Raw genomic sequence first — 23450 nt, forward strand, 5'->3', positions numbered from 1 at the left:
GTCTTTTATACTGAACAAGTTCAAACAGGTGCCATTAATACAGGTAACGAGTGGAGGACAGAGGAGCCTCTTAAAATAAGAAGTTACAGGTCTGTGAGAGCCAGAAATCTTGCTTGTTTGTAGGTGACCAAATACTTATTTTCCACCATAATTTGCAAATAAATTCATTAAAAATCCTACAATGTGATTTTCTGGATTTTTTTATAGGTACACATAGTTGAAGTATACCTATGATGGAAATTACAGGCCTCTCTCATTTTTTTAAGTGGGAGAACTTGCACAATTGGTGGCTGACTAAATACTTTTTTGCCCCACTGTAAGTGTTGTTATGGCAAGACTAAACAAGTTCAGGAGTAAACATGTGCTTTGTTATGGCAAGCCTAAACAAGTTCAGGAGTAAACATGTGCTTTGTTATGGCAAGCCTAAACACGTTCAGGAGTAAACATGTGCTTTGTTATGGCAAGCCTAAACAAGTTCAGGAGTAAACATGTGCTTTGTTATGGCAAGCCTAAACAAGTTCAGGAGTAAACATGTGCTCAACAAGTCACATAATAAGTTGCATGGACTCACTCTGTGTGCAATAATAGTGTTTAACATGATTTTTGAATGACTACCTCATCTCTGTACCCCACACATACAATTATCTGTAAGGTCGAGCATTGAATTTCAAACACAGATTCAACCACAAAGACCAGGGAGGTTTTCCAATGTTTTGCAAAGAAGGGCACCTATTGGTAGATGAGTAAAACATATATATATATTTCCCTTTGAGCAGGGTGAAGTTATTAACTACACTTTGGATGGTGTATCAATACACCCAGTTGCTACAAAGAGGAAGTAAATCTCTCAGGGATTTCACCATGAGGCCAACGGTGACTTTAAAACAGATTCAGAGTTTAATGGCTGTGGTAGGAGAAAACTGTACACATTCTGGCTACTATTGAAGCACATGTTGTTCTCTAGAAATGAATATTTAACCCTGTAAAGGCATTTTGTTTATTATAAAAATCAAAAATGTAGATACAAAAACCTGTCATTGAAATTATAAACTAATTTGTGGAATGTTTCGACATTGTGTAAAAGCACTAGCCATATATATTATTATAGCTCAGGTGGGTGTGTTTTAGTGTGGTCTAAGTGGGTGTATGTTACTGCAAGACCTGGTGAGTGTGTGGTGTCTTTGAGACGTGCTGTGGTCTACTGTACCTTGAGTCTTGACAGTCTGACGGGCGACCGGACACGTTAGCTGTCCTTACAATGCCAAGGGCAGGCAGCATCAGAAAGCTGGGTAGGCAGGGTGGTGAGGAGTCCATAGAAAGGCAGGAAAGCACAATGAGTCAAAAGCCGCACTGGCTTTTTTTATAACAATTATCTGTTCTTGTGCTCTATTAAAAAAGTAGATGTGGTAAGGCGTTTGGAGTCAGGATGGTGCTGTACTTTTTGTCTGGTCCCTCTGCAATCCTTTTTTCTGCTGTGGAGTCAAACCAGCCAGGGGTCACCATTGATCTATTTCTCCCGCCATGCATCCCCAAAACCCAACTGTGTCTGTGTGCTCGCGCATTTGTGTGTATGTGCATGAACGTGTGCGTCGGTGTGTGTGTGTAAGCATTATGGTTTTATGTTGATATTTTATGTGTGGTTTTGTCCATGTTTTGTTGCGTGCATGTGTGTTTGCATGCATGTGAAGGTCAGCTTGATTTCTCCTTCTCAGAGATCAGCCCCTGGGGCGATGCCAGAAGTTCCCAACAAAAGTTTTTTTTCTCTCTGTCGGGCAGTCACAGTGGACAGCCATCCCCCCGCAGGACAGTGGGAGGACCCCTGCGTGGATTGGGGCCTCGCTGGCGGGCAGGGGGGAAGAGGAGGGGGGCCAGGATGAGATCTGGCACTGTTTGTGGGTTTTTTAGGAACCCCCAACCTCCCTCTCTCTCGCCCATGGTTTGGCGGATGTAGGCCGTAATTACAGGACCCCCTGGCCTCTCATTCTCCCAGCCTCTCTCTTTGATCTGTTTCATGTCGGGCAGATATTTTCTTCCCACTAGCTCTACATTTGTCTCGTCCTCTGTTTCTTTTCTCTGTGGCTCCTCCCTGTCTGTGCCCCCTTTGATGCAGACACTGTGCGTATCTGCACCGTTTAATACACAAAGATAATTCTTTTTTTCCACCCATTTTGTTTTAAAGTTGGACCCTTTTTTGTTGACGACCACATTGAACTTGATATAGATTTTTTTCTCTCAACCTTGTAGTCAAAAGGAGAAAGCTCCTCTCTTAGGTCTGCTATTGTGTGAAAATGTGAAGCGGACCCACAAAGCTAATAACCATCCCCTGGTTGGGCCGGCCCTGACTGTCAGGGTTTTCGCTGCTGGTCATTCGAGTCAAGTGCAGGAGAGCAGAGAATAGGTGATCAGTCGACTTTATTAGCCAAGAGAAATAACAGACGGGCGCAAACAGCTACAACTCAAGCCAACCGGCAAAAGTGACAAGCGCAAAATACCGTCAAGAATACAACCATAAGTTTCACCAAAATTTCCCCAATAGGGTACAGGCAATGCCCACGGTGAAAAAAACCAGACTGGCGCAATACAATACAAGACAAAACCAATGAAAAATGGAGCGGCGATGGCTAGAATACCAGTGACGTCGACCGCCGAACGCCGCCCGAACAAGGAGAGGAGCCGACTTCGGCGGAAGTCGTGACACTGACTGACTCCCAGACACATGCCCCTCCTAGTTCTAATACCACCTTGTCCCTCCTTCAAAGGTCCCATCTCTTGTTTGAATAGTAAACAATTATGAGGCAAATGCATGATGAGTGTATGTGTGTAGGAGAGATAGCTTGGTGACTGCCAGGAACTGTCAGGTAGAAAATAATAATGCAATTCTGAAAGTGGACATGCAGTAAACACGAAACCCCACCTGTTGTCTGTTTGTAGCTCTGTCAGAGGCATGTCCTGCCAGGCATTGATCCTGCCTTGCCAGGCCTGCCCTGGCTGTGGCTGTGTGGGTGGAGGCAGGGACAGGCATTGTGCTTGTTTGTAAGGTAATGACCAAGCTACAATAATGGCCCATTGATTCACCACCCTGTGTATTTGATATAGCCATTCTGGTCAGTTAATTGCAAGTGTGTATATACACACAGTCCATAGGCAGCTCAATAACACCAGTATTGTTAGCTACTACTAGGCAGTTCTACCTTGGCATATTCAGTACACATCTCTAAACCATAATTGCAGTTGAATTGAGGTGGTGTACTAGTTCCATTGGATGGGAAATGAGACTATTGCAAGTGTATTTTGACAGGTGACGGCTTATTTTCTGATATGTACAAAGTGTGTGTGTGTGTGGTGGTGTGTGTGTGTGTGTGTGGTGTGTGTGTGGTGTGTGGGTGGTGGGTGGGTGGGTGGGTGGGCTGGGTGGTGGTGGGTGGGTGGGTGGGTGATCGGGTGTGGAAGACACAGCTCCTGGACTGGCTTTACTCCAATCAGCTGTCCCACTACCTCCAGGAGAGGAGATACTCTGATAAATGGCCAGAGAATTACAGCCAACATCTCAATATTTGTGTAAGGAAATTGATGTGGCTGCACAGTTGTACATCTCTCTATACAATCTATTTCTCTATTCCTCAACATTTCCCCCCTTTGTCCTCTCTGTCTGTGTGACAGGTAGAGGTGGTTAATGACAGTGTTGAGGTGGCGCTCCTTCTCTCTCGTCCTCTTCTGGTCTGTGTGACGGTTGAGTGGTGGTGTAATGCACAGGTGTTGAGGTGGAGCTCTCTCTCTCTGTCCTCTCTGTCTGTGTGACAGGTAGAGGTGGTGTAATGACAGTGTTAGAGTGGCGCTCCTCTCTCTGTCCTCTCTGTCTGTTGACAGGTGAGGTGGGTGTAAGACAGTGGTTGAAGGTGGAGCTCTCTCTCTCTGTCCTCTCTTCTGTGTGACAGGTGAGGTGGTGTAATGACAGTGTTGAGGTGGAGCTCTCGTCTGTCCTCTTGAACCCAGCTGGGTGCACTGGTGTCACCGCTGGGGAGAGAGATTAATACAATGGCTGATTATCCTGTCCTTGTTCACCGTGCACAGTGACAGTACAGGGCATCCAGGTGTCTCCTTCACCTCTCCCTCCCTCTCTATTCGTTCGCTGTGGTGTGTGTCTCTGTGTGTGCGGTGTTGTATCTGCGCGTGTGTACAGTAGGTGCCGTGTGTGTGTCCGTGCGTCTGTGTGTGTGGTTATCTACCAGTGTGTTGCGTGGGTCCCGCCAACCGTCTGTGCCTCTACTTCCTCAGTGTGTCCACTAATGGCAGGGTGGCGGGTGTTCCTCCAGTGCGCCGCACCTCCCCAGGGTGCCTTGGGGGCGCTCCCATGGTGTGCAGTGGGCAGGCAGGTACGCCGCCCTCTCTTGCCTGTGGCCGGGGGGGCCCCCTGGGCCCGCGCCTCCGGAGCATCAGCCCTAAACCATTTCTCAGCTCAACCCAGGCAGCTGCCTGCCTCTCTGCCTCCGTCCCCCAATCTGAAACCACAGAACTCAGTTTACTGCTTCTGCTCAGCTCCAGCTGCCTGCAGGACTTATTTACATACCGTACTACACAAGGTTGGGGTTTGGGGGGCTACAAACATGAGGTAACCTCAGAGGAACAGAAAAACTGGCAGAATGACAACTAGCTCGGCTCCACTGGTGGAGGTACAGAGGAGTGTAGCCTGCTTGTAAACTCCCACAAACATGAGGACATTTTGTTTACAAGTCTGTTATTCGACAGCCAATATATAATAGTGTAATATCTCCCAGAATTTCCCCATTTCATTCAGTGGATATATGGGTGCATGGTTGTGGCCCTATACAGTATATGGGAGCCCTTTGGTTCCATCCACTGACCTGTATTCTACCAGACAGACTGTTGTTGGCCTTGTCGCTAGTTGTTGGGTTAGCTCTTTTTCTGAAGCAGTTTTTATTTTTGTTATTTTTTGCCAGGCCTGGACTGTCTGCAAAGGGTTGTTTGTAGCATATTCCATTAGTGTTTACTAAGGGGCCATATGTCTCTCATTAGATGACGGAGTGGACATGACTGTCATACTGCAGATAGATAGTAGGAGTGACATTACATAAGTAATGTCTCCTGGTAACTCCTCTATCCCAAGGCCCCTCTTTCTGATTACACACACTAACCCCTCCACTAAACTCCTCCTATTCTGAACCTGCCGCCGGCGATGCCAGCTATTTTTAACAATGATGTTTAGTTGATTGAGCTCCGTTGAATGATGGTGAAAGAAGAGAACAGCAGAGCTCTAAGCTAGAAAATGTTGAAAAAGCATAAACCTTAGTCACAGCACAGAGACCAACACACTGTACTTGTCCGACTCCCAACCCTAAAGAACAGAACAACACCATAAGACCTGGGTCACAACCTATTGAAAAGCTCTGGAGTATAGTTAGGAGAGAGGGAAGAGGGGTACGTGCAACGAGAGGACCTGGCGAGCTGTGAGAGAATGGATGTGTTTGATCCAAGGGATAGGTTGAGGGCTGAAGGATGGAGAACGTTCGTGGGATCTGGCCTAAAGCCCAGGGAAAGAGAACGGCACTCGTGACACAGGCAGGGAGAGGGAGGGAAGTGAGACGAAGAAGGGCACGGGAGGAGGGAGTAGAGAGAGAGGGGCACGGAGGCGCAGGGGTAAGAGAGAGAGAGGGGGCCGGGGAGACGGAGTTAGAGAGAGTAGAGGAATAGAGTGCATGATAGAGTAGAGAAAAAGCGGGAGAAAGAGGAACCAGATGCCAGCCGTCTTCCTCCACATGGCCTCTGTAGTAAGGCTTGTTTTGGTACACTTCACATTGTAATTAATGTGCCAGCTGTTTAACAGTGCTTGGCTCCTGCAGCTCTCACAGACTGAGGTAGACTGGAGTCAAACACATCTATCCAGCCATGGTCCCTCTCTGCTGCACGCCAACTCTCCTATTCTTTCGTTTCTATCTTTCTTTCTTTTTCTTTCTATTTTCTTTCTTATTTACATTCACAATACATTCTTGGCATCACTATTTGAGGTTGTGTCTTGTTTCCTCTAGTTGTGTAGATATCCCCTACAGGCAAGGACGATGGAGAAAGAATCTGTGGCTCCAAGTTGTCTTTATAGGACCCAATGTCTCATATAGTGGTCAACCTCCCATGTGTGTCCTAGTTCCCCTTCCTGGTCACCTGGATTGTCTCTTGGAACGGAGGGAGAGGGAGAGGCCTGTCAGCTGTTGCCGCCCCATGCCCCCTCCCCCGGACGCCCCCTGCCCCCTCACCTTCTGCCCTGGGAATGTGGCCGGCTGTGGGCACTTTTGGGCGCCCAAATGCTCCATATGAGCTTGGGCAGCGTGTGAGTGTGTCCTCCAGGACTCAGGTCCCTGACAGACTGCCTCCACTCTGACATCACCCACCCTGTGTCTGTGTGTCCTCCAGTACTCAGGTCCCTGACAGACTGGCTCCCATGTGGACCAGCAGTTGACTAGAGGACATACCAGGGAGTTAAGTGTGGTGTGTGTTGTGTGTGTGTGTGTGTGTGTGTGTTGTGTGTGGTGTGTGTGTGTGTGTGTGTGTGTGTGTGTGTGTGTGGTGTGTGTGTGTGTGTGCTGTGTGTTGGTTTTGTGTGTGTGTGTGTGTGTGTGTGTGTGTGTGTGTGTGTGTGTGTTTTATTTAGAGAGTAAACAAGTTTTAACACAGCACTCATCTTGATGGTCACCAACAACACAAAATGGCTCCAGAACCCCTGAGTCTCCTCTCAGAAATCATTGTCTTGTGATGACTGCTCACTGAGGAGTAAGAAATGAGTTATAACATAGTATAACACAGGGTTTAGGTTGAGAATGTTACACCCAGAAAGAGGCGATAATTAGTAAAAGGAAAGGATGGATTGCTACTGAGAGTGAGGAAGAGTGGAGAGGAGGAGAGGTGAGAAGAAAGGACAGAGGGAACAGGGAGCTGAAGAGTGGAGAGAGGTTCTCCTCTTGAAAGCTCTATTCCCCCTGTCGGTCTGTCCGTTGCTCCAGGCTTGTCAGGCCTGCGTGCTGCGCTGCCATGTCAGAGACCTGGGTGGAAGTTGTTTTTCTGCCCCCTACGGTGCATCTCTGCTGCCTGGGGCCATGGGAAGGGGGCCAAGGGGATGGGGTTGGAAGCCAGGCAGGGGGTTTGGTGGGAAAGGTGGAAGTTTGGGCAGGGAGCCAGACTGAAAGGTGGAAATGTTAGTTAGAGAGAAGGAGGGGTGTGAGTGGAGGGCAGGAGAATGTGATGAGGTGAACATGTATAATGAACACACACATATACTGTCAACCAAGGTGTCCTGCGTTTGTTTCTGTTTTTTTTTTTTTGACATAATCAACCAGCAAATCAGCTCCAAGTGATTTGAATTTGGAAATCTGTTTCAATGTATTGCCATGCCTAAGAGGGAGATATACACTGGGTGTAGAAAACACTTGACAGACTGACCAGGTGAATCCAGGTGAAGGCTATGATCCTTTATTGATGTCACTCGTTTAANGAGGGAGATATACACTGGGTGTAGAAAACACTTGACAGACTGACCAGGTGAATCCAGGTGAAGGCTATGATCCTTTATTGATGTCACTCGTTTAACTTCTTACGGCTGAAATCCCGGTAACGGGATCGATTTGACAACATCCAGTGAAAGTGCAAGGCGCAAAATTCAAACAACAGAAATCTCATAATTAAAATTACTCAAACATAGAAGTATTATACACCATTTTAAAGATAAACTTGTTGTTAATCTCACCACAGTGTCCGATTTCAAAAAGACTTTCACGACGAAAGCATACCATGCGATTATGTTAGGTCAGCGCCAAGTCACAGAAAAACACAGCCATTTTTCCAGCCAAAGAGAGGAGTCACAAAAAGCAGAAATAGAAATAAAATGAATCACTAACCTTTGATGATCTTCATCAGATGACACGCATAGGACTTCTTGTTACACAATACATGTATGTTTTGTTCGATAAAGTTCATATTTATATCCAAAAATCTCAGTTTACATTGGCGCGTTATGTTCAGTAATGTTTTGCTTCCAAAACATTCGGTGATTTTGCAGAGAGCCACATCAATTTACAGAAATACTCATCATATATGTTGATGAAAATACAAGTGTTATACATGGAATGAAATATATACTTCTCCTTAATGCAACCGCTGTGTCAGATTTCAAAAAAGCTTTACGGAAAAAGCACACCATGCAATAATCTGAGTACAGCGCTCAGGCACAAAAACAAGCCATACAGATACCCGCCATCTTGTGGAGTCAACAGAAGTCAGAAATAGCATTATAAATATTCACTTACCTTTGATGATCTTCATCGGAATGCACTCCCAGGAATCCCAGTTCCACAATACATGTTTGTTTTGTTCGATAAAGTCCATCATTTATGTTCAAATACCTACTTTTTGTTCGCGCATTTGGTTCACAAATCCAAATTCACGAGGCGCAGGCACTTAGTCCAGACGAAAAGTCCAAAAGTTCTATTACAGTTCGTAGAAACATGTCAAACGATGTATAGAATCAATCTTTGGGATGTTTTTATCATAAATCTTTAATAATATTCCAACCGGACAATTCCTTTGTCTTTAGAAATGAAAAAGAACGCAGCTCGCTCTCACGACCGCACGCGTGACTGAGCTCATGGCATTCTGCCAGACCTCTTAGTCAAACAGCTCTTATTCGCTCCCCCTTCACAGTAGAAGCCTGAAACAAGGTTCTAAAGACTGTTGACATCTAGTGGAAGGAAGCCTTAGGAAGTGCAATCGGACCAAATTTACACTGTATCTTGGATAGGCAAAGTGTCATGTTCGTCGTAGTGATGAGACCAAGGCACAGCGTGATATGAATACATTCTTCTTTATTAAACGAAGAACACTAAACACACTAACAAAATAACAAAATGAACGTGAAGCTATATAGAACGAGTGCTGACAGGCAACTACACATAGACAAGAACCCACAAAACCAAAATGGCAAATGGCAACCTAAATAGGATCCTCAATCAGAGACAACGATAAACAGCTGCCTCTGATTGGGAACCAATTCAGGCCACCATAGACCTACAAACCTAGACTTACAAAAACCCTAGACAAGACAAAACACACATACCCACCCTCGTCACACCCTGACCTGACCAAAATAATACAGAAAACATAGATAACTAAGGTCAGGGCGTGACACAAAGACTTGAAAACCTAACAAACCTCAGATATCCCACTTCCTGGTTGGATTTTTTCTCAGGTTTTTGCCTGTCATATGAGTTCTGTTATACTCACAGACATCATTCAAACAGTTTTAGAAACTTCAGAATGTTTTCTATCCAAATCTACTAATAATATGCATATCTTAGCTTCTGGGCCTGAGTAGCAGGCAGTTTATTCTGGGCACTTTATTCATCCAAGCTACTCAATACTACCCCCAAGCCATAAGAAGTTAATCCACATTTCATCAGTGTTAATGAAGGGGACGTTACAGGTTAAGGAAGAATTTTTAAGCTTTGAGACATGGATTGTGTATGTGTGCCATTCAGAGGGTGAATGGGCAAGACAAAAGATTGAAGTGCCTTTGAACGAGGTATGGTAGTAGTTGAGAGGCGCACCAGTCTGTGTCAAGAACTGCAACGCTGCTGGGATTTTGATGCTCAACAGTTTCCCGTGTGTATCAAGAATGGTCCACCACCCAAAGCACATCCAGCCAACTTGACACAACTGTGGGAAGCATTGGGGTCAACATGTGCCAGCAACCCTGTGGAATGCTTTCGACACCTTGTAGAGTCTATGCCCCAACGAAGAATTCAGGCTGTTCTAAGGGCATGGGGGGGGGGCAACTCAATATTAGGAATGTGTTCTTAATGTTTTGTACACTCAGTGTATGTGATCGTATACAAATGTAAGCAAGGTTTGAAATTATTATGTTTTAGTCAAATATTATATCTGTTTGGGATTCTTGAGGTCAATTAGCAGTCTACAAATTATTTGTAATTCTGACCATCCACTCAAGAAAAAATCTACCTGCTGCCTAATCTATATAGTTGATTATCCCTGCTGTAAACTGTTCTAGAAGTTGCTCACTACTTAGCTGGACCAGCATAATCCAGTTTTGTTCCCTGACTCATGTGGTCTCACTCTCTGATCTCCTGGAGGGCTACAGCAACCAAGAGCCTTCAGTTTTACTCTTCGTTACGATTMATTAGCCATAGATAATGGTTACCCCTTTGTTTTTGTCCTGGTCCAAACCATATTGTGTGTTGTTGACAAGATGTAAAGTGCATATAATAGAGACACCACAGTTCTCCAAGGCATGAGTTCCAGACTGCTGTTTTCTCTAAACTCCTAGAAACAGACCCCTGCTTCTAATCAAGTCTTAACAGAGAGATGATGTCAGCCCAGTCAAGCTGGCTGTTTGCTCTTGTTTTCCACCCGAGGGAGCACATTGACACTGCAGATTATCTCCATATGCATATGGAACAGGTTTAGTGACATTACAGTTGATAGAACAGATTATTAATGATCACATTGTTTTGGTGTCTTGAAAGCTAGTTGTAACCATTGATGGACATGAAGGAAGGAATTAGTCAGTCAGTCTGTCTGCCAGTGTTGTAGACATCATGTGGAAGCAGAGGGAGCTTATGTCATCATCAGTACTTACCTCCTGGAGGTGTCCTGCTCTAATGAACAGCCTGGCTACTATCTGAGGCTGTGTTTCTACTCTACTTCAGAGGAGAAACCACAAAAGCAGGCACTCGGGGTTGGCATGGGGAGACCAACCTCTGTCCTCGTGTCTGATGCYGGCGAGAGACTGGGGACGCCAGGCTGGGCGCGTCTTCATTACCACATTTCCTCCACCCTCTGGCCTCTGCATGCCGGCTGGCTGGCCAGCCTATTAGAGGGGGACAGGCGTCATCGGGCCGGCCCAGCCTGGATGGAGCATGGTGGTGGGGGGGTGGTGCGGCATGGGGCCTCCTCTTGAACCTCACACCAAAGTGGCCATCCATGCTCCATCCACCACCACTCTGCTCAGGCTCGGGTAGAGCTGAGTTTGGGCCTTCTTCTTTGGCCATGTGTTTTCCTCGGCCGGTTTCAATTACTGGGCCCTAGTTGGAGGTGGGATGGCCGCTCTTCCTCTAAGAGTGTCTCCATCTGCCAGGCCCCACCCTTCCACATGGGCCAGGCCAGCAGAGGTGAAGGCCAGCGCCAGGGGCAGCCATGAATGCAGCCGGTTAATTCAGTAATGAGTCACAACATGAAAGACGTGGTGGACGGAGTGGGGAACGGACATGGAGAGTGAGATAAAGATGGAGAAACTGTCAGGGCTGCCTCGGGAACGCTGGAGCGAGGAGACATGGGAGCAGCGTGTGTTTGCGTGCCCATTCCAGTCTTTTCTCGCTTTTCTCTCGGCTTCCCCCTCGCCTTTCCCCCTTTCTTTTTGCTTTCTTTTCTAATTTAACTTTTCATAGACGTTTCTTACCCTGTTTAGTGCTCTTGCCAAGTCCCCCGGTGGACGGATGACAAAAGCCCTCTAAAAGCCATGTGATCTTCCATTTTCCGACAGCCACACTTCTGAGGATTAAGGCTATTTAATGACTATAATCTCCTTCTTTCTCAAAAGTGATTTCTCACATTCTGTTGCAGTCGGAGGGATTGCATTAGCATTAATAGATTTAGAATTCGCCAGAATGACCACATGTGCCAGGAGTTTTTTTTCTTCTCTTCTTCCTTCACTATTCTTTCTCCCTCCCACTTCTCTACTTATTATCTCTCATTTTATTTCTTTCTTCTTCTTCATGCTCAAGCAAGTGTTCCTTTGTATGTGGTGTGCTGTGGGGCAGTACATGGCTGGGGCTCYGCAGGACGGCGTACCTGTCAGTCGTGAGCAGCTCTCCCCTCTGCTCTCTCACCTCCYCTCGGCTCACATCAGAGACCAGCCTGTCAGGGGCCACACTTTCATTGTGTAGCCAAAGAATTCACCTCAGTTAAGGCCCTTTGGGCTTTTCTTCCCCTCACTTTCTTGGGGCCGCCAAGGGCTTCTCTCTCTCCTGTGTTGCCAGGGTTTAACTTGTGACAGGATGACTCTTATTCTGACACGGACACAAAGACATTAGAGAAGGACTGGGGGGAATGGCTACAATAGGGAGGGGATGTCCAGACACCCCAGCTGTGTAGACAGTGGGGTACAGGCCTTAACTGTAATCGGAGAAAAATAGTTGTTCCCCCTTCCATCACTCCGACACGCACATATAAATACATCACACACACAATGCAGGCGGCGGTACTTGGATCTCTATTCAAGCAATTCCAGTTACTACACTTCTGGGCTCAAAAATAACATTTGTGTTTAGATGTAGGTACTCAACAAAGCAGTGTGCTCCTGGTATGGGATGTAGGAAAGAAATAAACCAATTTCAGTAATTGTTAGTGTCTCCTGAACAAATCCTCTTAAAATATTTTGATTCACTATCTCTGTCCTTTCTCTTTCTTCTCATTCATGCTCATTTCTTAATTTGTAATTTTCCAATCCTGTAATATTCTTCTCTCCTGATATTGGCTGCTGGATGGCATCTCTCTCCTGTTGCCTTGATGGTCCATGTGATATCTCTATTTTATAGTCTTTTACAGCGGAGGATTCTTTCCTTGCTCCAAGCTAAATTCATAATTCATGTTTTTATAAAAATCTTACCCACAAACCCCTGTGGAGTTTTATTTGCTCCGCACACCACCTACATTTTCAAGTGCATCGATTCATCACATGAATTTATTTTCCACCAAATATGCTGTGCACACCTTTGTATAACAGATACTGTAGGAGGGGTGGTGGGAGGGGGACATTCTCACAGTTGCTTACAGGGAGAAGTCTATACCAAGTGCTTTCAAGGTTAGGCTATTCTCTCTCAGAATTTTTTGTTGTTGTCAATATTTAAATATTCTTTGCAGCAACGTTATGCCTTTTGTTTTGTTACATAATTACATTGAGAAGACAGTCATTTATTTGAGAGTGGTCATGCCAAAATACAAATGAGATTGAGTCACCTGCCATCCAGCTACAGACTCGTTTACAAAGGAGGGTTTTATAAGATGTAATATGTGTGGATAGGGGAAAGGGGGAGGCTGTGTACTTATTGTAAACATTTGGTTGTGTGTGATGAGGAATACCAGAGGCTTCTCTATTCATCCATTTAGAGCAAAGTGTAAAATGCAGTCAAATAAAGCAAACAAACAGGCTGAGCTGGAGAATTCTGGGTTTGTCTGAGCCACAGTGGGACTCCAGGCTCGCAGCATTCCTGCTCAATAAGTCATGAGGATTTCTCCTCTCCCATCCCCTCCTCTCCTCTCCTCTCTTCTTCTCCACTCTAGTTTAGATGCTAAATGGATGACGTGTGGGCTGTCAGGCCCCCTCAGAATGCACAAAGCAGGGCAGAATGAATATATGATCTGCTTTGTGTGTATTTATATTATGTATGCATTAATAGACTTTTGTCTGAACTGAACTGGAGAAACGCATGCGTAATCCCATGTTTTATTTCATTCACGTTGTCATATAAGAATATTCTCATTATTTGAGTGTCTTCTAATAGGTTTTTGGAATTTCAATCTGGTCCCTATAATGAAAATATGATGAGGCAGATGTAATTCTAGAGGGGAGTGAGGGGTGTTTTCTAAGGGATTATAAAGAGAGAGAAAATACACTTTGTCCTTATTTCTTCAATCCTGTGGGAATACATGTCTTTAATTCTTAGCTTCTATTTAGATTTGTTTTTCTTGTCCTCTCTAACATTTGAATTCTGTCTGTGTTTTGCATTGCAGATGGTGATGATGACCCTGGGCTCTCCTGGGTAGCGTCCTCTCCCTCCAGCAAAGACGTGGCATCGCCGTCACAGATGCTGGGGGATGGCTGCTGTGATCTGGGCATGGGCACAGGGGAGGAYGAAGGGGGCGCGGGGCTGCCCTACCCCTGCCAGTTCTGCGACAAGTCCTTCAGCCGCCTCAGCTACCTGAAGCGCCACGAGCAGATCCACAGCGACAAGCTGCCCTTCAAGTGCACCTTCTGCAGCCGCCTGTTCAAGCACAAGCGCAGCCGCGARCGCCACGTCAAGCTCCACACCGGAGACAAGAAGTACAGCTGCCAGGAYTGTGAGGCGGCTTTCTCCCGCAGCGARCATCTCAAGATCCACCTGAAGACCCACAGCTCCAGCAAGCCCTTTAAGTGCAGCGTGTGCAAGAGAGGCTTCTCCTCCACATCSTCTCTYCAGAGRCACATGCAGGCRCACAGGAAGAACAAGGAGCACCTMGCCCTGCGTGCTGAAAAGGAAGGGGGGAAGCGTGGCAGCAATGCYGGCAGTGGAGGGGAGATGGACCAGGACCRYTACATGTGTGACTACTGTGAGGAGACKTTCAGCCAGACKGACGAGRTYGAGAAGCACGTAGTGACCCGCCACCCCCAGCTGTCTGACCGCTCCGACCTGCAGTGTATCCACTGCCCCGAGATCTTCAGCGATGAGGGCCTGCTGCTCTCCCATATCGAGACGTCCCACGCTAACCACAAACACAAGTGTCCCGTGTGCTCAGAGCAGTTCCCCTCTGTGGAGGACGTCTACTGCCACATGGACAGCCACCGGCAGCCCGACTCCAGTAATCACAGTSCCAGCCCTGACCCKGTGCTGGGCAGCGTGGCATCCATGAGCAGCGCCACCCCYGACTCCAGRGCCTCTCTGGAGAGGGGRTCCACCCCWGACTCCACCCTGAAGCCCARCCAGAGCCGSCGCAAGCTGGCCCCSAACTCTGACCARGACGARGGGGGTCACTGGATGGCCAAGGTGACCTACAGCTGCCCCTACTGCTCCAAGAGAGACTTCAACAGCCTGGCCGTGCTGGAGATCCATCTGAAGACAATCCATGCAGACAAGCCCCAGCAGAACCACACCTGCCAGCTGTGRCTGGACACCCTMCCCACGCTCTACAACCTCAACGAGCACGTCCGCAAAGCCCACCGAAGCAGCGGGGGCGCTGCAGCGGCCTTCCCCCTGCTCCAGTTCACCAACGTGTCGGCCTTCCACTGCAACTACTGCCCAGACATGTTTGCAGACATCAACACRCTGCAYGAGCACATCCGRYTGTCCCACTGRCTGCCRGGAGGAATGGTRGCAGGCTCCACCACCCTGGAGGGCAACCARGCCTTCTTCTGCAACCAGTGCTCCATGGGRTTCCTCACYGAGTCCTCWCTCACAGAGCACATCCAGCAYACCCACTGCAGRGGAGGAGGSYTMCCCAAGATGGAGTCRCCCYTCCTGCAGCCCTCCCAGTCCTTCATGGAGGTCTACTCCTGTCCWTACTGCACCAACTCYCCCATCTTRGGCTCCCTGCTCAAGCTRACCAAGCACATCAAGGAGAACCACAAGAACATCCCACTGGCCAATAACAAGCGGCAAGCCAAGGTGGCTGACCTTAGCCCTGCCTCGTCTGATGTGGAAATCTCCTCCCCCAAACGCCATAGGCTGYKTGMGGACTCRACCKRGGCAGGGTCCAATGGAGACTWCCCCTGCAACCAGTGTGACCTYCYCTTRAGCAGCTTCGAGYGCTTRCAYGCCCATCTCAAGTCCCACCTGGAGATGCTGCTGAGGAGGCAGTCCTGCCCGCAGTGCAACAAAGAGGACTTCGACTCCCAGGAGTCTCTGCTGCAGCACCTGACAGTCCACTACACCACCACGTCCACKCAGTACGTSTGTGAGAGRTGTGATAAGCAGTTCTCCTCWGTYGARGARCTGCAGAAGCACRTGCTGGACATGCACACCTTTGTGCTGTACCACTGTACGCTGTGCCAGGAGGTGTTTGACTCCAAGGTGTCCATCCAGGTCCACCTGGCTGTCAAGCACAGCAATGAGAAGAAGATGTTCCGCTGCACYGCRTGCYCCTGGGACTTCCGGAAGGAGAGTGACCTRSAGCTGCARGTRAAYCACAGRCACCTGGGYCACCCCACCGGCCCRGSMGTCYCCYGCAAGGCCCGRAAGTGCATKTTCTGTGGGGAGACYTTCMGCACAGAGGTGGAYCTGCAGTGCCACATCACCACCCACAGTAAGAAGTTCAACTGCCGCTTCTGTGGCAAGGCCTTCCARGCRATRGTMCTGCTGGAYAGGCARCTGAGGGAGAAGCACTGTGTCTTCGACGGGGGCAATGGCACTGGGAATGGGGGKAGCCAGAATGGRACACCCAACGGMGTYACCCAGASCTCCAAGCGTGGGGGAGGAYGCGAAAGATCGACAGTGYCCACGGAGCAGGCTGACCTGCAGAYCATGCTGCTYAAGAATGCSAGRCAGGARGTAGCCAACAGCCARGAGGRCAGCGGAGGSGAGGAYGAGCTGGACAATTCAGAGCCCATGTACGCCTGTGACATCTGTGGYGCGGCCTACACRATGGAGAGTCTTCTGCAGAACCACCGYCTGAGGGACCACAACATCCAGCCCGGGGACGACGACGCAGGCACCCGCAAGAAGAAGGCCGACTTRATCAAGGGKAACCACAAGTGCAACGTGTGCTCACGGACCTTRTTRTCWGAGAARGGCCTGAGGGAGCARGCCCAGACCCARCGTGGRCCKGCCAAGCACTACATGTGCCCRATCTGTGGAGAGCGCTTCCCCTCCCTGCTCACYCTCACCGAACACAAGGTCACCCACAGCAAYAGCCTGGACACGGGCACSTGCCGCATCTGTAAGATGCCCCTGCAGAGCGAGGAYGACTTCATAGAGCACTGCCAGATGCACCCAGACTTGAGGAACTCTCTGACGGGCTTCCGCTGTGTGGTGTGCATGCAGACGGTCACCTCCACCCTGGAGCTCAAGATCCACGGCACCTTCCACATGCAGAAGCTCTCGTCCGGTGGGGGCAGTGGGGGCGGGGGTGGATCGGCCTCCTCCTCCCCCAACGGCCAGCTGCAGCAACACAAGCACTACAAGTGTGCCCTGTGCCTTAAGGAGTTCAAGAACAAGCAGGAGCTGGTGAAGCTGGATGTGAACGGGCTGCCCTATGGGCTGTGTGCTGGCTGTATGAGCCGGGCTACCAACGGCCAGTCTCCCAGCGGGGGCACCACGCCCCAGGAGGCCGGGGGAGAGAAGGTTGCGCCGGGGCTGCGATGCCCCGAGTGTGCTGTGAAGTTTGAGACCCTGGAGGACCTGGAGAGCCACGTTCAGGTGGACCACCCCGAGATGAGCCCGGAGACCAGTGGGGCCAAGAAGGTGACGGATGCCTCGCCTGTCCCTAAAGTAATAACACTCTCACCATATTCTCCACTATGGCTCAGCATACTGATTTATATTAAGAGCTACATACAATATGTGAAAATTCTAAGGTTAAGGTAACTGAGGTTTAATTTAGTAATTGATAAATCAATCACATAGTGAATACCCAACATTGTCCTCTGCGGTATAAAATAAATAGAACACATTACCAATTCAACAAAAAGTTAAATGGCCCTGCATTTAGAAACATCTAGTGAATTGATTAAAACTTCAAAGCGAATTCATATTATTCAGTCATTCCTAATGCTTTTTGAGTGATCTGAAATGTTGTTCCCACTTTTTAAAATCCCTAATATTTTAGCAGTATTTTCTAGCAGTGTGTCTGTTCCCAGTGGGTAGCGTGTCAGTAAGAAGTCGTGCTCAGTTAGATGTGTGAATTCATGGCTCTAGTGAATTCAGTGGGCCCTAGTGGTCCCTGCAGCTCAGCCCAGCTGAGGCATTGTACGGCCTGTTCGCTCTACTAGATATTGACAGTGAGGTCCCAGGGACGCTCAATCTTTACCTGTGCCTTTGTTTCAGCTCAATGCAACAGCAAGGAGAAACCTCAAAACCCCCCCCTCTCCCCACCAGTACATTCTTTTTGTATCAGGAGAGCGCGTGTGTGTGTGCACGCGCCAGCTGTGAATGAAAAAGTAATTTGATAACCTCTCTAAAATTCTTGTCTACCTGTCTGTTGCATTGCAGAAGAAGACGTACCAGTGCATCAAATGCCAAATGACCTTCGAGACAGAGCGAGAGATCCAGATCCACGTCGCCAATCACATGATCGGTGAGTCAGCTTCATTATTTCCTGTGTGTGTGTTTATCTTTGTGCCCATCTCTTCTTTGGGTTTCCTCTCTGGCTGCACAGCCTTCTGTTTGGCCTAGCCCTCGCCCTCTCTCTCCCCGGCCTGCACAGCACACAGGTGTGAGACAGACCGGTGAAATGAACAGCTCTATTTCTGAAGCTGCCGCCGCTCTCGACAGCTGTTCCATTGTTTAACACTTGACTGCGCAGCTGAGGCCGCAGTTGCAGGTCTGATTGGGTGGCAGGTAGCCTAGCGGTTAAGGGCGTTCGGTCAGTAATTAAAAGGTTGCTGGTTCAAATCCCTGAGCCGACTAGGCGAAAAATCTATCTGAGCAAGGCACTTACCCTAATTGTTCKTGTAAGAAAATGTATTAGGTTGTGGAAAATGTGCTATGATAAAAGACAGATTCCCAAAACATTAAAACTGCCCAGTTGTGCTGACATTTAGATAATGTTTTTGTTAGGTTCCACAGGAAATTCCTAAAATGTTGTAAGAATGTTGACACAACACCTAGTCTAAATTCTTTAAAGGTTCCCAGAACATTTAATTAAGTTATTGGAGTTGTTCTTTTGATATTTACATAGGTTGCACAGAACATTCCCACAATGTTCCACTATTTCCAAATTAGTCTGTTTGTATGACGTTCATAGCATATTTGTTTTAGGTTTAACACATTATTCCAATGATGTTCACGTAATATACATTTGACCTTGTCTTGGAGGTCCTCAGAACATTTTAAGAACATTTAGAAAATGTTATATTTAAGATTGACCTAATATTACCACAACATTCTCAGCATTAGAATGTATAGCTCCATAAAGCATAATAATGCAGATTGGAGTACATCCCCATTATGTTTCTCACCAGATTTAATAGCAATTTGCATTTGAAGATGGTACAGTATAGCCACGTGCCATTTTAATTTCATTCATAGGACATTCAAACAGCATTTAATCATACACACACATCCATATTTTTTACACTTCATATGTTGACAGTCTGCACATGTGGAGTTTGGTTCCCAAGCCAGGTCTTTTATCCTCTGTGCCTCCAGCTCTCTTACATGTACTTGTTTCAGTATATAGCAATGTCGGTATGGTCAATCGGTTAAATAAAGGTTAAATAAAATTWAAAAAATGTAATCAGGAATTCCACGCTGGGTTGGGTTAAATGCGGAAGAATGACTAGGTATCCCCTTTCCTTATCCTTTTTAGCCTTCTTATACATAACTAACACAGGGAAATAGAGGAACTGGATTTTTCACCATCACTTCCCCCATCCTCTTTATATGCTGCATACTTCTAGGCCCATATTTACAACGTATCCAAGACTATGAGTGCTGATACAGGATCTTTTCAGATCATGACAAATAAGAGGGGGGCACATATCAAGGGTCTCAAAGTAGGAATTATATTGTTTGCGTTTTTAAAAGATCAACAGTCCATTTTTACACCATTTAAATTTTTTATAGTTGGTCTAAATTCTGCATTTCTGACTGGATTCATAAATCTGGACAAAATGAAGACATGCTCCCTTAGTAGATTACATCTGAGCCTCAAATTAATGTATTTTTTATTTTACCAAGAGTATGTGGGATTGAACCTGCAATCTTCAGCTTTGCAGTCAGATCATTAACCCATTGTGCCACCAAGGGATAGCTGTAGTACTGAGGTATTTTCTTCAGTCTAATATGGTCAGGACATAAAACACTTTCTGAGTTATTAAAATGTCCCCATCCTCTTCACATGCTGTTGTACATATAACACTGTATTTTATTTTATGTGAAATCTAAAACTAATATGCTATGAATGTCATAAAAACTGACTTATTTGGAAGTTATTTAACATTATGCAACATTGTGGGAATGTTTTGTGCAACCTTCGTGAATATCATTAAGGGAATGTCCTGTGCAACCTAACTTAAACATTGTATGAATGTCATCACCACTGAGCATATTTTGTGTTTTGGAAACCTATCTCTTGTATCTTGTAATGTATCCACACTGTTCCCACAACTGAATTAAATGTTCTGGGAACCTTTAAAGAACTCAGAAAGGGGGTTCTGTCAACATTCTTGCAACATCAAAGGAATGTTTTTTGCACCCAGATACAAGCATTAACTGAATGTCAGCACAACTGGACAGTTTTTAATTTTTTGGGAACCTATCTCTTGTCATAGGCCCACAATGTTCCCACAACATAAAGAAGCATTCTGGGAGCCTTTAAAGAACAGACACAATATGTTCTGGGAATGTTCTTGTAACATCAGGTGAATGTTTTTTGCACCCTAAAAGAAACATTGAAGAATCATCCTCACAACTGGACAGTTCTTTGTGTTTTGGGAACATATCTTTTGTAATGTCCCCACACTGTTCCCACAACCGAATGAAACATTCTGAGAAACTTTTTAAAGAACAGACAAAATGTGTTCTGGGAACATTCTTGTAACATGAGGGGAACGTTTTATACAAACATTGTATAATCATCAGCATGACTGGACAGTTTTTGTGTTATGAGAACATTTGCCGCAACCTAACGAATGTTCTGGGATCTTTCACAGAACCAATTTTGGTTTGCTAGGAAAACATTACTGGTAACATTACTGATTATTACATTACCTGGAAACCTAATGAGAACTTTTGGGGAATGTTCTGTGGTGGTTGGTACAGATGTTGTGCACAACATTTAGTGAATGTTAGGAGAACATTCTAAGGATATTTCATGAAACAAAGTATATATTTTTTAATCAAAACATTCTAAGGATATTATCATCCTAATGTTAGATAAAACATTAACTAGAATTTAATGGGAATCTTAGCTAATGTTCTGAGAATGTTCCCGGTTTGCTGGGATGTGCGTTTAACTGAAAAGTTCCTCTGTAGTTTTTTACGGGCTTCCTCTGTGTTGTTATTCTGTGAAGTAATAATTGCTGCAGCAGCATACTATAGTGTAGATTAACGAGCTTGGCCTGTGAGTAATTTGGGAGAACAAACGGCAGAACGCTGGGAGCCGCAGCGACTCCCCAGCCTTCTCCAGGCCTGACAGCTGATACCAGAGTTGTGCCGGTTGATGTATTTTCAGTGCGTGGGTCCTCCTGAGTCCTGCAGTAGTTGTGTCTTGAGAGAGAGGGCTGGTACAGAACAGAACCACAGCTATAGTATACAGGCCTACTGCCTGCACCAGCCCATAGTCTGGCTGGGAACAGAGACATTCTCCATTGGATTCATTCACCAGCCCAGTTTTCTTTCTTTCTTTTTCTCTCACTTCCACTGTTGACTTAATTTCCTCCGTTCCTCCTTCCCCAGCCTCACCCTGTGTTAATTTTCTCTCCGCTCTCTGATGAGGGTTGAAGACCCATCCATGTTCCCATGCTCTCTCTCATCTCCATCTCCACCACCCCTCCACCCTAAAAATCCTCTCCTTTCAGTGTTCTCTCCCCCTAAAAGACTGTACCGTGATGGGGTGATGGGGCGACTGGAAGAGGGGCAGAGGGAGCGCTTTTAAATGCTTGGCTCTCTCTCTCAGCCGCCATGGAGGGAATTTTGGGTTAATTAACATCATAATTGTTAGAAAAGCTGGAGGAGATTAATTATGGAATTGAGGAAGATTATTTTAAGTACTGTTATTTTATTATTTCTTTCTAACCCCTCTTCAAAGATGGATGACGTCTTTTCAGCATTGAAAAAGAGCAGTGTCTTAACCTTTATCTGGTGAGGCGTCTTTGGTGAGAAAATTGAAGAGATCACAGAGGAGGAGGGTTTTCTGCTCTCCCTGTCGCTACTCTCTTGGGCAGATTACGAAACAATCATTAAAAGCTACACTATCTGTCAGGTTTGATATATGACTGCTGAGGTTATCCCTGAGCTTTGATATTTACTCTCCACATTTCTCCTTATAGAAACCCTTCAGAATGCACAAGTATTAGTTATCACGCGTTTAAAGCCCCAGTGAAGTAAAAAAAGTGATTTTGCTGTGTTTTATATATATTTCCACTCTGAGGTTGGAATAATACTGCAACATTGTGAAAATTATGATAATGTCCCTTTAGTGTAAGAGCTGTTTGAAAAGACTGCCTGAAATGTCAGCCTGTTGTGGTAGGATGGAGTTTTGGTCTGCCTTGAGACATTAGTTAATAGACAATTAGACAATTAGTTAATAGACCAATAAGAAAGAGTTCCTAATCTCTCTGCCAATAACAAGTTTTCAGTTTTCCCTCCCCACTTAGACCGCTACCAGACATTCTTAGCAAAGAGCAATTTCTCAAGCAAGAGTTTTGCTAAGAAGCTATTTTTTTATATATTTTTTTACTATTTTAATTGAAAACAATCACAGTAAGGTACTTAATTGTTACCCAGAAATTATTTGATATTGAGATAAAAACAGCTGCATTGGACCATCAATGCATTTCCAACCTCCTAAAACATGTAGGGATTTTGCCTTTTGCACCATTTTTATATTTTAAATCAGTTTGTTGACTAGAAGAGTAGCAACAGTGAACACATTCTTCATTCTAATCCATTGTTCACAGTTTGTAAGGTGATGGATACTGTCTTTATCCCCATTGTGGCAGAGAGGCTGTTTAGGAGAGAGGGATCTAAAACAAGATGACTCCAGTCAGTGTGTTTTCTGTACGCCACATCACTAATGATAAAGCACCAGCGATGTGGCCTGCCCTTTTGTCTAACCATTTGTCACCTGTGGTAATCATGTCCACTTTATTTCTTCCTCTCCGCTACTTCGCAGGTGTTCTGACACTCACCCTCCATTTCCATAAATGTTATTGATGTTCGTCTGCCATCACAGGTCTGTGTGTGGTAGAGGTGTGTGTGTTGTGGGTGCACTTTGGTGGGTGTCTTTTGTCATTTATGCTATCTCAGCCCCTCTCAGAGCAATGTAACCCCCTGATGTAACTGAGAAACCTGAAATAAACTAACTTGCAAACACACACACACACTTCCCCTCCCCATTGTATGTTCCCTGAGCTCTTCACATTTGCACAGTGAGGATGTGCAGAGAGACACCCCACCTACCCACCCATCCGGCCCTGTTATCCACAGTGATGTTTGTGAAGGTATGATCATACCACTGCTCTCCCCCTCACAGCTTTGTCTAGGAATGATCATTAACAAGGAGGTGACACTACATCTCATTCAGTTTACATCCTGAACACTCCAACATCTGCTGAATGCTGGCTGCTCCCAGCCCCTTCCTGTGTGAGCCCACTCCACGCGTGTGTGTAGGATCTATGTTTGACTTCCCAATTGTCACTTTTCCTCTTTTCTCATACGCTTCCACCCCACAGAGTGTGTGGATGGGCAGACACATGCACACACACACACACACACACACACACACACACACACACACACACA

General features: G+C 46.2%; 1 protein-coding gene across 2 annotated transcripts in view; it reads left to right on the forward strand.

Annotated features, from left to right (window-relative positions):
* Positions 1-23450, forward strand: part of LOC111952511 (zinc finger protein 423) — a 171886-nt gene that overhangs the window by 75743 nt on the left and 72693 nt on the right. For both annotated transcript variants that reach the window (XM_023971242.2, XM_023971243.2), the window contains exons 4-5: positions 13807-17255; positions 17976-18060. In XM_023971242.2, coding sequence (XP_023827010.1) covers positions 13807-17255; positions 17976-18060 — 3534 coding nt within the window. The remainder of the gene's footprint in view (positions 1-13806; positions 17256-17975; positions 18061-23450) is intronic.

This window comes from Salvelinus sp. IW2-2015, linkage group LG26 (assembly GCF_002910315.2).
Source record: "Salvelinus sp. IW2-2015 linkage group LG26, ASM291031v2, whole genome shotgun sequence".
Lineage (NCBI taxonomy): Eukaryota > Metazoa > Chordata > Actinopteri > Salmoniformes > Salmonidae > Salvelinus > Salvelinus sp. IW2-2015.